The sequence below is a fragment of the Erpetoichthys calabaricus genome, chromosome 6 (assembly GCF_900747795.2).
Source record: "Erpetoichthys calabaricus chromosome 6, fErpCal1.3, whole genome shotgun sequence".
Lineage (NCBI taxonomy): Eukaryota > Metazoa > Chordata > Cladistia > Polypteriformes > Polypteridae > Erpetoichthys > Erpetoichthys calabaricus.
The window spans coordinates 193,050,325-193,064,762 of NC_041399.2; the positions used below are offsets into that span (position 1 = coordinate 193,050,325).

General features: G+C 38.0%; 1 protein-coding gene across 4 annotated transcripts in view; it reads right to left on the reverse strand.

The window, feature by feature from the left end:
- Nucleotides 1-14,438, reverse strand: part of puf60b (poly-U binding splicing factor b) — a 68,944-nt gene that overhangs the window by 40,955 nt on the left and 13,551 nt on the right. For 3 of the 4 annotated variants that reach the window (XM_028804220.2, XM_028804221.2, XM_028804222.2), the window contains one exon: nucleotides 7,941-8,036. In XM_028804220.2, coding sequence (XP_028660053.1) covers nucleotides 7,941-8,018 — 78 coding nt within the window. In that variant the 5' untranslated portion in view covers nucleotides 8,019-8,036. Of the gene's footprint in view, nucleotides 1-7,940; nucleotides 8,037-14,438 lie in introns of those variants that run through there. The other variant, XM_051929206.1, reaches the window with a different exon arrangement.

The window sequence follows — 14,438 nt, forward strand, 5'->3', positions numbered from 1 at the left end:
AAAGGCTGTGAATACTTATGTACATGTGATTTTTCAGTTTTTTATTTTTAATAAATTTGAAAAAAACCTCAAGTAAACTTTTTTCATGTTGTCATTATGGGGTGTTGTGTGTAGAATTCTGAGGAAAAAATGAATTTAATCCATTTTGGAATAAGGCTGTAACATAACAAAATGTGGAAAAAGTGATGCGCTGTGAATACTTTCCAGATGCACTGTAATTCAAGTGATTAAAATGATGACAAGATTTAGTATAATGGATTCTAGCTCCTACTTTAAAATGAGTTCTTCAATAAAAGCACAGGCCACAGATTAAAAACTTAGGGGTAGATTTCACAATAGTTCTTCTTAACCCAGAGGTTTGGTGGCAACTCAAGCCTCTTCTTCAGGCAAAATAACACATACATCATGCCTAAAGAAGGGATCTGAGTTGCCTCGAAAGCTTGCATATTGAATCATTTTAGTTAGCCAATAAAAGGTGTCATTTTGCTTGACTTCTCATCACATCCATAATGGATAACACGGTACAACACCCTAGTACTTCTTAACCCAGAGAAATAGTTACAAAGAATAAGTTATCTAATAATTTGGTAGATAGTAGCACTCTCGGGAGCTTTAAAACTCAACCTGATGTTATCTTGGAGAAATAAGGCGAACAGAACTCGAGCTTAACTGGGCTGAGTGACTTGTTCCCATCATAATTGTTCTAATACAGTGAACTTTTGAAGCCTTATCTGCAAACACACTAGGCCGACTATATATTATAAAAAGACATAGCTGCACTATAGCATAACTGATTAAACAAAACTTAGTTGATTTAAATTAAAACTTGCAATTCTAAAGCTCCTAATAGTAAAATAATGCCTTTAACATTAATACAATATGTACCATAATAGTAAATATGTTACCATTTAACAGAATATTTTTAAATTGTTTAAAGGGGGTTTCCACTACCATATCTGTATATCAGATCTGTATAACTGTCTTGAAGAATGTCTTGTTCTCTGCTATCGCTCAGTACTAAACATGCTCTCTGCAGACGTTATTTTACCTCGGTCCCCTCAACCCTTCTTTTGCCTCAAGATATGTTTAAAACAATGTATGAGTCACATTTTAATTAGAATTAAACTCAATGTACTCAAAAAACATTTCCACGTTGTTGAACTGTATGTTTAGAAGCAGTTCTCAATTACTACTAATTTTAATTCTCAAAGTTCTATATACAATACTACTTTTCTTAAAATCGTTCCATATTTGGCTATTTTTCTCAGCGTTTCAATTTTTCACTATTAATAGAGATTTCTACTGGTCAGTTATTTCATTATGTACATTTGCCTGTAAAAAATTAATTGCTTTATTCTCTAACAATAGACATATAGTGCATCCAAGTACAGAATCCAGTTTTCTATTTTTCATGCCGATATATAAATAATATATCCACGTCTAAAAAAGATGATTTTCTTCTCTTTGTGACATTAGTATACTTTATCAGCTTGTATCTATTGTCCTTCATGAGTGTGAATTTCTTTTGGATTATCATACCTAATCTCTGGTAAGATACTAAATGTTTCATAAAGAAGCATCTGCATTTTGCTTTCTCTTCCATGCTGCACTTTTCAGTGTAGGACCTTAATAGAAAATAGATTTTTTTATAAATATGACAAGACTACCTCAGATTCTTGTTCACCTTGCGAAAAAGCACTTTTCATTAAAACTGACAAAATGAAAAACATTTTAGACTGTAAAAGCTCCTTGTAAAGTTTGTCCTTATAAAAACATATTGTGTGGACATTTTCCCATAGGATATCGCTCAACAAGTACACTAATTGTCGTATTTAACATGATCTAACCACCTATCTTAAAGATAGCAAGAAATTTGACAAACGGGAGGAGGTCATTCAGTCCATCAAACTCATTTTTTTAAGCTAATAGCTAGGCTGTCCCGATATCTTACTCCGATAACTCTTAAATTATTGTCAATGATTCTGCTTCAGTTCTGAATTTCAGGCATTCATAAAATAATTTTATTCTAAAGATGGAATTTTGTAAATGTGTCCCATTCAAAAAACACACTTATCTAAGGAGGAAAATAGTTGTCTTTTCTGTTAATTGATACGTTTTGCTGCAGAGCAAATTTAACACAAAGAAGTACTTGTGCCCATGATACTGGCCTAGAATACCACATCGATTAATCTGAACTGGAAATCATTACAGCACTTTTTTGTGATCACAAATTGTCAACATTCATCTGCATGGTCTCTTTAAATACCTATCAAATCACTAAGATTTTCATTCAAAATTTTTCATGTTAATGCTTTCTTTAACACCAGATACTTTATTTCAAGAGTCAAGTCATGTGGCTTTATTGTCATACCAGCCATACCAAGTACTGCAGCATTTCAGTGGCATGAAATAATGTTTCTCAAGACTGCTATGCAGCACATACATAAACACAGGACAAGTGAAAGACAGGTAAAGAACTATAATATAAATATATAAATAAATGAATAAATAATTAATAGGTAAGTGAATAGATAGTAATTAATTTCAAATAGTAAAAAATAAATAACTTAATAATAAAAAACAGTAGTAACAAGCGTAACAAATATACAGAATATAAATATGCTACTAAGAGCAAATCTGAGGGCAGGAGTCAGCAAAGCATTCAATGTACAGAGTCTGGTCAGCCAAAGGGTAGAAGTTGTTGCAGAATCTGGAAGAACTGATTCAGATACTATAATGGCTTCTACAATGCTATAGGCATAGGGTACACAGTTATGATCCTGGAGGCTCACATTGGCTGCATATTTTCACTTTAACCAGTTTCTTAATTATAACCAGTTTATTTACAAATAAAGCATTTTTGTGCTTAGTTTTAGTTAACTTGCTTGTTACACTTCAGAATCCTTAATGTCCTAGGCCTATTTTAGTTTTAAATTGCTGCAGTCAACCATCAGTTTATCAGGTGCAAATGGCAAATTGAGTGCTTCGAGCAGTGAGAAAAGCGCTATATTAATCTAAAGAATTATTAGTAGTATTATTTAAAGAACCATCAGCTCTCCCAGCTAATGTTTAAACCTGCTGTATTGTACATGCATCATAAAGTATCTGTGGTAATAAAATGTTTTGAAATATGAGAGAGAAGGAGGGACCACAAAACAAATGGATAAAGCTCTCAGAAGACAAAAAAAATGCATTATTTGTCTTGGGAGAATGAAACCATTAACAAGCCACATAATTAAAATTCCTAGTTTCATCATATATTAGCTACAAAACTGGCTGGAACAAAAACCTGCAGAAACTGCAGAAAGTGGAGTAATAAACTGAGAAAACGGAATTGGAGGATTTGCACTGTGCAATTAGGCAAACAGCAAAAAAAATACCTTAATGAATTTAGACCTTTTTATATTGTTCTTAAAATAAAATGGATACTGCTTATTTGACTTTGGACAGTGAGCAAGCTTGTGTTAGGTTCAGCAGCTTACATTTTCACATAGAAAAAGTTGAGTTTGAAACTGCTGCTTAACGAAAGGCTCGTTAGCCTAACAGCAAAATGTATGTACAGTGCATCCAGAAAGTATTCACGGCACATCACTTTTTCCACATTTTGTTATGTTACAGCCTTATTCCAAAACGGATTAAATTCATTTTTTCCTCAGAATTCTACACACAACACCCCATAATGACAACGTGAAAAAAGTTTGAGATGTTTGCAAATTTATTAAAAATAAAAAAATTGAGAAAGCACATGTACATAAGTATTCACAGCCTTTGCCATGCAGCTCAAAATTGAGCTCAGGTGCATCCTGTTTCCCCTGATCATCCTTGAGATGTTTCTGCAGCTTAATTGGAGTCCACCTGTGGTAAATTCAGTTGATTGGACATGATTAGGAAAGGCACACACCTGTCTATATAAGGTCCCACAGTTGACAGTTCATGTCAGAGCACAAACCAAGCATGAAGTCAAAGGAATTGTCTGTAGACCTCCGAAACAGGATTGTCTCGAGGCACAAATCTGGGGAAGGTTACAGAAAAATTTCTGCTGTTTTGAAGGTCCCAATGAGCACAGTGGCCTCCATCATCCATAACTGGAAGAAGTTTGAAACCACCAGGACTCTTCCTAGAGCTGGCTGGCCATCTAAACTGAGCGATCGGGGGAGAAGGGCCTTAGACAGGGAGGTGACCAACAACCTGATGGTCACTCTGTCAGAGCTCCAGAGGTCTTCTGTGGGGAGAGGAGAACCTTCCAGAAGGACAACCATCTCTGCAGCAATCCACCAATCAGGCCTGTATGGTAGAGTGGCCAGACGGAAGCCACTCCTTAGTAAAAGGCACATGGCAGCCCACCTGGAGTTTGCCAAAAGGCACCTGAAGGACTACCAGACCATGAGAAAGAAAATTCTCTGGTCTGATGAGACAAAGATTGAACTCTTTAGTGTGAATGCCAGGCGTCACGTTTGGAGGAAACCAGGCACCGCTCATCACCAGGCCAATACCATCCCTACAGTGAAGCATGGTGGTGGCAGCATCATGCTGTGGGGATGTTTTTCAGTGGCAGGAACTGGGAGACTAGTCAGGATAAAGGGAAAGATGACTGCAGCAATGTACAGAGACATCCTGGATGAAAACCTGCTCCAGAGCGCTCTTGACCTCAGACTGGGGCGACAGTTCATCTTTCAGCAGGACAACGACCCTAAGCACACAGCCAAGATATCAAAGGAGTGGCTTCAGGACAACTCTGTTAATGTCCTTGAGTGGCCCAGCCAGAGCACAGAGTTGAATCCGATTGAACATCTCTGGAGAGATCTTAAAATGGCTGTGCACCGACGCTTCCCATCCAACCTGATGGAGCTTGAGAGGTGCTGCAAAGAGGAATGGGCGAAACTGGCCAAGGATAGGTGTGCCAAGCTTGTGGCATCATATTCAAAAAGACTTGAGGCTCTAATTGCTGCCAAAGGTGCATCGACAAAGTATTGAGCAAAGACTGTGAATACTTATGTACATGTGATTTCTAAGTTTTTTTATTTTTAATAAATTTGCAAAAACCTCAAGTAAACTTTTTTTACTTTGTCATTAGGGGGTGTTGTGTGCAGAATTCTGAGGAAAAAAATGAATTTAATACATTTTGGAATAAGGCTGTAACATAACAAAATGTGGAAAAAGTGATGCGCTGTGAATACTTTCCAGATGCACTGTATTTTACTTGCAAACTTGTTTAGCATGTTAGCCTTGAAGTTTCTTAATAAAATATCTTATAAGCATTTGACAGATCTCCAACGTTCTTTAAAGGTTTGTTCTATGTTTTGTTTGTTTGAGTGTGTCATACAGTATACGATTTGGTAAGAAACAAGTACTGCATAATTCAAATGGTAATCCATATTTATAATTATACCTCAAAAATTAGGAATGTCTAGCTGGTATGCTGTATGTTTAAAAAAAAAAAAAAAAAACTCTGCATAAACATAGTAAATGTATATTTTAACAACAAAAAAGCTGCAGTACAATTAGGGATTAAAAATGATTAAATCCTGTAAGTGCATGCATATTTCCATTTAAGCAGTGTTTAGCAGCCAGTATCCATTAATTGAATCAATATGTGGGGATATACATCTTTTTTGTTAGGCAGCTAGTGAAAACTACTTTTTTTAAATTAAGCTTTGATACAGAAAAGTACATTACAAAAAAAATAAACAATATGACAGCTTGTAATTATGAGAAGCATTTTTATTTATGTATGTATTATGGATTAATATTTTCTGTACTCTTTATTTGTTAACAAATAGAATTTTACTTTGGCATTGTAATGGAAACTGGGCAATAAGTCTACAGCATTTCATTTTATTAATGAAAAAGAACAGGTAACGTCTGTTGTTTGTTTAATTATAAAAATACAAAAGTTAACACTTTAATATACACATCTGGTTATGCAGAAGCTTAGTGTAGAAAGCTTTTTAAAAGCTAAAGAAAAAATAAAAGAAAAAATTAGAATCAGAATCCGCTAACTCAATAATATGAAATGGATGGCTGGCATCTCCAATTTCAGTCAAGTGTGTTAGAAAATGTGATAAGCACAGGAGAGGATGAGAGAGAGGGGGAAAAAATTCCAAAAACTTCTAGTCCAACACATGCAGGAATGCCCAATTTCACCAGTGCAAACAGGCGACTAGATATGCTAAACATATTTCATGTATTAGTCTCTTAGCAGTAATCTTTTCAAACATCTTGGTGATACAGCTAATCGAAGGAAAAGTTTAACGCTACAATAAGTTTCTGCAAGAGATTTTTCTTCTGCAATATTACTTTTATTATTGGAGAAGTATATTTCAGTGACTAAAAGTAGGAAATTTCCACTGTGAAATTAAATCACAATCTTATGAAGTGCTGTTAAATAAGATGAAGTATGATATGCTGAAAAATGACAATAGTGAGCTGTGTTCCAAAACATTCTACAACATTAAATAACAGCAGTAATTTTAATTAAAATACTCAACAAAATCTCTGTTATTAAAGAAGTGGCACCTTGCTAATGTTGTAAGGAAAAGAAGCTGTAAATTGCCAAGCGAATCACCCTAGGTGTTTACCAAGTTCACAGCAACCAGTAATATCAAAGTTTTTAATGAGGCCTCCCTTTTCTGTAATACTTCATATTTTATTTAATATTATTCAGGTTTCTCCAACAGTAGTTAGCCACAGCTGGAATGCAAGCATTATTAACTCCAGTTTGCTCAGTTTTTATATTAATTACAATAATTGCAATTATGCTCATGACGTATTTCACCACTTAAAAGTACCGTATTTTTCGCACCATAAGACGCACTTTTTTTTCCCCAAAAGAAGGTTGGAAATGTCTGTGCGTCTTATGGAGCGAATATTGCATCACAGACCATGATGTGTAATACCTGACAAAAGTCGACATCCAGGGGTAGAGGGCGACAAAACTCACTGTTACGTTACAGGCATTCCCTCTGTGCTTGGAGGAATGTTAGACTCATTGACTCGGCATCTAATCCTTGCGTGTGCGTGAGTTGTGAAATCTAAACAAATATAAACAAAGGCAAGATAGCATCTACATCTCATGAGGGAGCGAAGGGAGTGCAGAAAACAAAATACTCAGCGCATATGTTTTGCGCATTATCACTGAGTTGGACTCTGGACTCCACAGATTACCAGCCGCTGGACTACTTCAGGCTGTTCTTTCCTGAAGCTGCCTTTCAGCTACTGTCAGACGAGACAAACAGGTAAGCAGAGCAATTTTTTGAATCGAGGGCTGTGCTTGCACCGCATTCTCATTTTTCAAACTGGAAACCCACAACAAAACACAAGATGAAGGGCTTTGTGGCATTACAAATATAGATGGGACTAGACTGGCGATATAACTTCAGGGAGCATTGGTCCAAATGTGCTTTGTCCCCTGGTGGCTTTGGACAGGTTATGTCGTGTGATGATAGGTACGTGATGCTGCAAAGTGACTGTGAGCAACTGAGCTTAATAAATTCTGACACTAGTGATGAGGAGTTCTTGGGGTTTCCATAAAACTAGAAGAGTGCTTGAACCTTAAAGTCTCTCCTTATTTGTTAATGACAGTGATGTTTCTTAATACCGCTGTTGAATTTACATGGTTGAAATATTATTCTGCTATATTTTATTAAACATATTAGTGCACCATTTGGTTCAGAATATTTTTTTTCTTGTTTTCCTCCTCTAAACCTAGGTGCGTCTAATGGTCAGGTGCGTCATAAACACTGCTCTAGAAATGTTTAGAATATTAATACTTAAGTCTCCTGACTAGATAACTACACTTACTTGACAGTAAAAGAAAAAATATTAATTCTAGGAACAGACACACAAGACCAGACAATAGTTGGTATCTAAACACATGAGGCACTGAAGACTAGTCTCTTGTGTGTGCTTAAAGGTAATGAAGACTAGCCACTTGTATTTACCTTCTGCAGGGCCTCCTGCTGCTCTGGTGTGAGTGGAGGAAGGCCAAGCTTTGACGCTGTAGTCTGTCCATTCTCCATTGTTTTAAGAGTCACTGCCTACATGGGAGAGAAAAAAAAAAAAGGTTATGACAACTTTTGAGATTTCAGCACACGCAATAACATGGAAAAATAACACAATGTTAACACAATAAAAGGGTGCAGCCTCTAAAACAGAGATTTTCTAATGAAAATTAAAGGGGTTGTTAGTTTTTAATGGTAAATTGAAAAGATACATGAAAAATATTCCTAAAGAGTACCATCCAGAAAGAAATTGAACAATAATTCAAAATTCAGCATAAAATGTATACCAGAAAACATAAAACTCAAAATTAGTGGAGAAAATAATGTAAACCTATTGCTTATTATGGTTAGTAATTTACAAAAATACTCATTAACCTCCAAAAAATAAAACAAAAAACCAAAACAAAAATCTACAGCAGCACAACTTTCTTTTCCGAATATGGATGGAGGAACAGAAAATGTAAGAATCAGGAGTCTAAGAAAACTTTAACAAATTAAATCTAACATACTTTCTAGAAATATTGTCTGAAATATGATTTTGGAAAACCAGAAAATGTAAGAATCAGGAGTCTAAGAAAACTTTAACAAATTAAATCTAACATACTTTCTAGAAATATTGTCTGAAATATGATTTTGGAAAACAAAGTTATTGCTTTGGGTCCTTGATTAGTTAAGTCTCAGATATAAAGATGCAACCATAATATTCTTAAACATGCTTAATCCAATTCAGAGGCAGAGCCTATCCAGCCATTATCTACTACAAATCAGGACCCAACACTAAACAGAGTTTCAGTCCATTGAGAGTCCATTCACAAAAGGCCAATTCAGAATCAGCAATTCACTTTATGCCCACATTTTGGAGAATGCAAGTAAAACCAGGTTATCTGGAGAAAAACCCATGCAATCACAAAGAGAACAAGCAAACTCCATAACGCAACAAGGCTAGCACCGGTGTCATTGTATTCATTTCTGCCCACTGAGACTCCCATTCACTCCTCTTGCATCTTCCTTCCCATTTAATGCTGAGAAAGCGAGATGTGACCAGGCAAGACAATGCTAGTTTGAAACAAATGGTTATGCTCTTGGTACACAGAAGAACAACACAAGTTTAAGTACCTAGGTCTAAGATTAAAACATCAGGGAAGTCACATGGTCCTCCAAACTACCAGAAATTGTTTTCTACAGCCAGAAAGAGGCATTTCTCTGAAATGATCAATGAGTGACAAGGCAACTGTACTTTTAACAGGTTCAACCAGATACCAAACCTCAGAAAAAACACATACTTTTCATGCTCTTTGACTTGCCATGTCTTTGCCATATTATCTTATGGAGTTATTAACACTCTACACTATCCTTCCTCTTTTAACCCCTAACATTATTTGCAACTTGCTCATCCTAATGTTCCATACCTCCCACTATCTAATTTCTTTCATCTAAGTCTGATGCCTCTGGCCTTAATTCTAGTCCCAAATGTACCATTTCTTACTGCATCCTGTACCTTCCCATTTTCTCAAGTCCAATACTGTTGATGTTCTCTATTCATACACTACATGAATCAGTTCCGTAGGTCTGGCTCCTTCCCAGCTTTTCAAATCTTACAAAACTTTCTCCTGTTATCAAGAAATTTAAATTTGAATCATCTGTTCTGGCTAACTTCAGTCCAATCTCAAATCTTCCTTTTCTTCCTCTGAATATAGTGTGTTTGCCTAACTTTGCACCTCTTTGACAACTGTTTTAATCTTTCCAGTTAGGTTTTCAAAATTATAACAGCAGTATGAACTGCTGCAGTATGTACTATAAATTGCCATTTCCCTAGTCCAGTATGGTTCTATAAGACCTATAATCACTGGAACAGGTAAATTATACATGTGCTCTTAAACGTCTGAACCATGCAGACAGCTGTGTTTAGCAATGATGTAAACTCTCTGCACCCTCTCTACTGCAACTATCCCCAAGGTTTTGGCTTTTATGTCACTTCTCAAAATATACATGATTCAGCAGCATGACCTTATGTTTCACTCCCATGCTAAGACTATTCACGGTTCCACAAAGGCATTTCTCTCCTAGTTGTACAACAGTTAAATAAAATTATTACCTGCATAAACAACATACAGTATGTATATGTCAACTAACTTACTACACCCAAATACAAGCAAATAAAAGCTGCTATCTCTAGGCTCTCTCTATTACTTCTCACTGGATTTCAGCTCCTATACATTTATATCATCCACCATTTGTTGCATTTTGCAGCTCTGACTGAATACTCATTGAGCTAAATGGCTCCTACTTTGTTTGCTAAAGTCTCATTCAAATTTTGCACAACTATGTACTGTTTTTATGCATTTAAATCTGCCTGTAACTATACTTTAGTTAAAACTACTTAGCAACCACTGCACTGAACCCGATTCTACTATAGTGGGTGCTGACTATTTACCAGCCACACTCTACTATTCTAATTTTCTTTACTTATCTTCTTCTTCTTTCGGCTGCTACCATTAGGGGTTGCCACAGCGGATCACCTTCTTCCATATCTTTCTGTCCTCTGCATCTTGTTCTGTTACACCCATCACCTGCATGTCCTCTCACCACATCCATAACCCTTCGTTTACGCCTTCCTCTTTTCCTCATCCCTTGCAGCTCTATCCTTAGCATCCTTCTCCCAATATACCCAGCATCTCTCCTCTGCACATGTTCAAACCAACGCAATCTCGCCTCTCTGACTTTGTCTCACAACCGCCCAACCTGAGCTGACCCTCTAATGTACTCATTTCTAATCCTATCCATCCTTGTCACACCCAGTGCATATCATAGCATCTTAAACTCTGCTACCTCCAGCACTGTCTCCTGCTTTCTGGTCAGTGCCATCGTTTCCAATCCATATAATACTGCTGGTCTCACTACCGTCCTGTAGACCTTCCCTTTCACTCTTACTGATACCCGTCTGTCACAAACTACTCCTGACACTCTTCTCCACCCATTCCACCCTCCCTGCACTCTCTTTTTCACTTCTCTTCCACAATCCCCATTACTCTGTACTGTTGATCCCAGGTATTTAAACTCATCCACCTATGCCAACTCTACTCCCTGCATCCTCACCATTCCACCGACCTCCCTGTCATTTACACACATGTATTCGGTCTTGTTCCTACTGACCTTCATTCCTCTCCTGTCTAGATCATATCTCCAGCTCTCCAGGGTCTCCTCAACCTGCTCCCTACTATCACTACAGATCACAATGTCATCAACAAACATCATAGTCCATGGGGAATCCTGTCTAATCTCGTCTGTCAACCTGTCCATCACCATTGCAAATAAAGGGCTCAGAGTCGATCCCTGATGTAATCCCACCTCTAACTTGAATGCATCAATCACTTCTTCCACAGACCTCACCACTGTCATACAGGATATATACGAGGGAAGTGTAACGCTTATGTACTTCTCTGCCACTCCCGACTTCCTCTTACAATACCACAGCTCCTCTCGAGGCACCCTGTCACATGCTTTCTCCAAGTCCACAAAAACGCAATGCAACTCCTTCTGGCCTTCTCTAAACTTCTCCAACATCCTCAGAGCAAACATTGCATCTGTGGTGCTCTTTCTTGGCATGAAACCATACTGCTGCGCACTATTCACCACCTCACTTCTTAACCTAGCTTCTTTCCCATAACTTCATGCTGTGGCTCATCAATTTTATTCCCCTGTAGTTACTGCAGTCCTGCACATCCCCCTTATTCTTAGAGAGTCAAGGCTGGGGGGCTGTTAAGAGGCAGGGCCTGTTAAAGCCCATTGCGGCACTTCCAGTGTGATTTTGGGCTATACAAAAATAAACTGTATTGTATTGTAAATATCAGCACCAGTACACTTCACTCTTCAGGCATCCTCTCACTTTCCAAGATTCCATTAAACAATCTGGATAAAAACTCCACTGCCATCTCTCCTAAACACCTCCATGCTTCCATAGGTATGTCATCTGGACCAATGGCCTTTCCATTTTTCATCCTCTTCATAGCTGTCCTTACTTCCTCCTTGCTAATCCATTGCACCTCCTGATTCACTATCTCCACATCATCCAACCGCTTCTCTCTCTCGTTCTCTTCATTCATCAGCCTCTCAAAGTACTCATTCCATCTGCTCAACACACTCTCCTCGCTTGTGAGTACGTTTCCATCTTCATCCTTTATCACACTAACCTGCTGCACATCTTTCCCAGCTCGGTCCCTCTGTCTAGCCAATCGGTACAGGTCCTTTTCTCCCTCCTTAGTGTCCAACCTCTCATACAACTCATCATACGCCTTTTCTTTAGCCTTCGCCACCTCTCTGTTCACCTTGCGCCTTATCTTCTTGTACTCTTTGTCTACTTTCTACATCTCTCTGACTATCCCAGTTTTTCTTTGCCATCCTCTTCCTCTGTATACTCTCCTGTATTTCCTCATTCCACCACCAGGTTTCCTTTTCCTCCTTCCTCTTTCCAGATGTCAAGCCAAGCACCCTTCTTGCTCTCATCCTTACTACATCTGCTGTAGTTTCCCAGCTGTCTGGTAACTCTTCACTGCTACCAAGTGCCTGTCTCACCTCCTCCCTAAACTCAACCTTCCAGTCTTCCTTTTTCAACTTCCACCATTTGATCCATAGCTCTGCCCTCACTCTCTTCCTCTTCTTGATCTCCAACGTTATCTTACAGACCACCATCCTATGCTGCTTAACTACACTTTCCCCTGCCACCCTTTGCAGTCTTCAATCTCCTTCAGATCAACACTCCTGCATAGGATGTAATCTACCTGTGCGCATCTTCCTCCACTCTTGTATGTAACCCTATGTACCTCCCTCTTCTTAAAATACGTATTCACAATAGCCATGTCCATCCTTTTGGCAAAATCCACTATCCTCTGACCTTCTTCATTCCTCTCCTTGACACCATACCTACCCATCACCTCCTTGTCTCCTCTGTTCCCTTCACCAACATGCCCAGTGAAATCCGCTCCAATCACCATTTTCTGTCCCTTGGGTACACTGCTCATTACTTCATCCAACTCACTCCAAAAATCTTCTTTCTCACCCACTGCACACCCAACTTGCGGTGCATATGCACTAACAACATTCATCATCACACCTCCAATTTCCAGCTTCATAATCATTACTCTGTCTGACACTCTTCACCTCCAGAACAATCTTGACATACTGTTCCTTCATAATAACCTCTACCCCATTTCTCCTCCCATCCACACCATGACAGAACAATTTGAATCCACCTCTGATCCACCTGGCCTTATTCCCCTTCCATTTAGTCTCTTGCACGCACAATACATCAACCCTCCTTCTCTCCATCATATCTGCTCTCTCCCCTTACCAGTTCCTACCCTCAATTCCACTCTCTTTATTTTCCTCCTCTCCTCCTGCCTCCGGACACGTCTCCCCCCTCTTATTCTCCTTCAGCCAACAGTAGCCCAATTTCTGCCAGCACCCCGTTGGCTAACATTACTGGTGGCAAAAAAACCTGGGGCTCGACCGATCACTTATTAAATGTAATGTCCTTGTATTTATCATTCAGTCTGAATATATATCCTTGTTTGCTACACAAAGATGTTATAATGATAAATGTATTCTACAAACGGTTTGTCTGCTCTTATTCTGCCACAGTAAATCATTCTCGTAATGCAGATTTATCTTTTTTGAGAATATCACCTACTGTAACTGACTTGTAAACCACAGCAGATTACTAATTGTCACTCCTTTTTTTATTTCCACATTTTTCAAGTAATACTTTCATGATGAGTACCCACAGCTATAAATGGGAACAAATGAGTCAGTTTTTCTCTAGGTCAGTAACAAAAGTACACTATGTTTGCAGGTTTTTGTTCTAACCAGGCTCGCAATCAGTGTCTCAATTTACCTTGAACTGATTTCATTGTTTGGTCAGCTGGTCAGCCTTTTGTTCTTCCCTTATCTTCATTCAGAACAGTTTAGAAATCTGAGCTATAAATTTAGCAATCTTTGTTTTTTTTCCATTTTTTTGTAACTTCCCTTTTGGTTACCCTTTTTAGGACCACTCGTAAGTAATGCGCAAAGCACCTGTTGTGACAGCCACTTCTATCCTTCCACATGAAGCAACTCAGCCTTCCATAGACCAATTTTGTTGAAATGTGGCACACTGGCTCTTCAAGGAAACTTGTTGAAACATTTCAATTTTCACTGAGTTGGCTGAACAGATCATGCTGTACAGAGTTTTAAAAATCCAAAATCTCCTATTGAAAAGCATTCGCGAATTTGTACTCATCTATCTTAAAACAGAGAAACATTCCGTATGACTTCAACTATAAATTACTTTGCTGTTTCAATTTTACCTTGTAAGTGATTACACCAACTTGCATATTTTGAAAATTTCCATCTTCTTCGCCTTCAATCGACAAAACTGATGGCAAACAGAACCCTAATACAAGT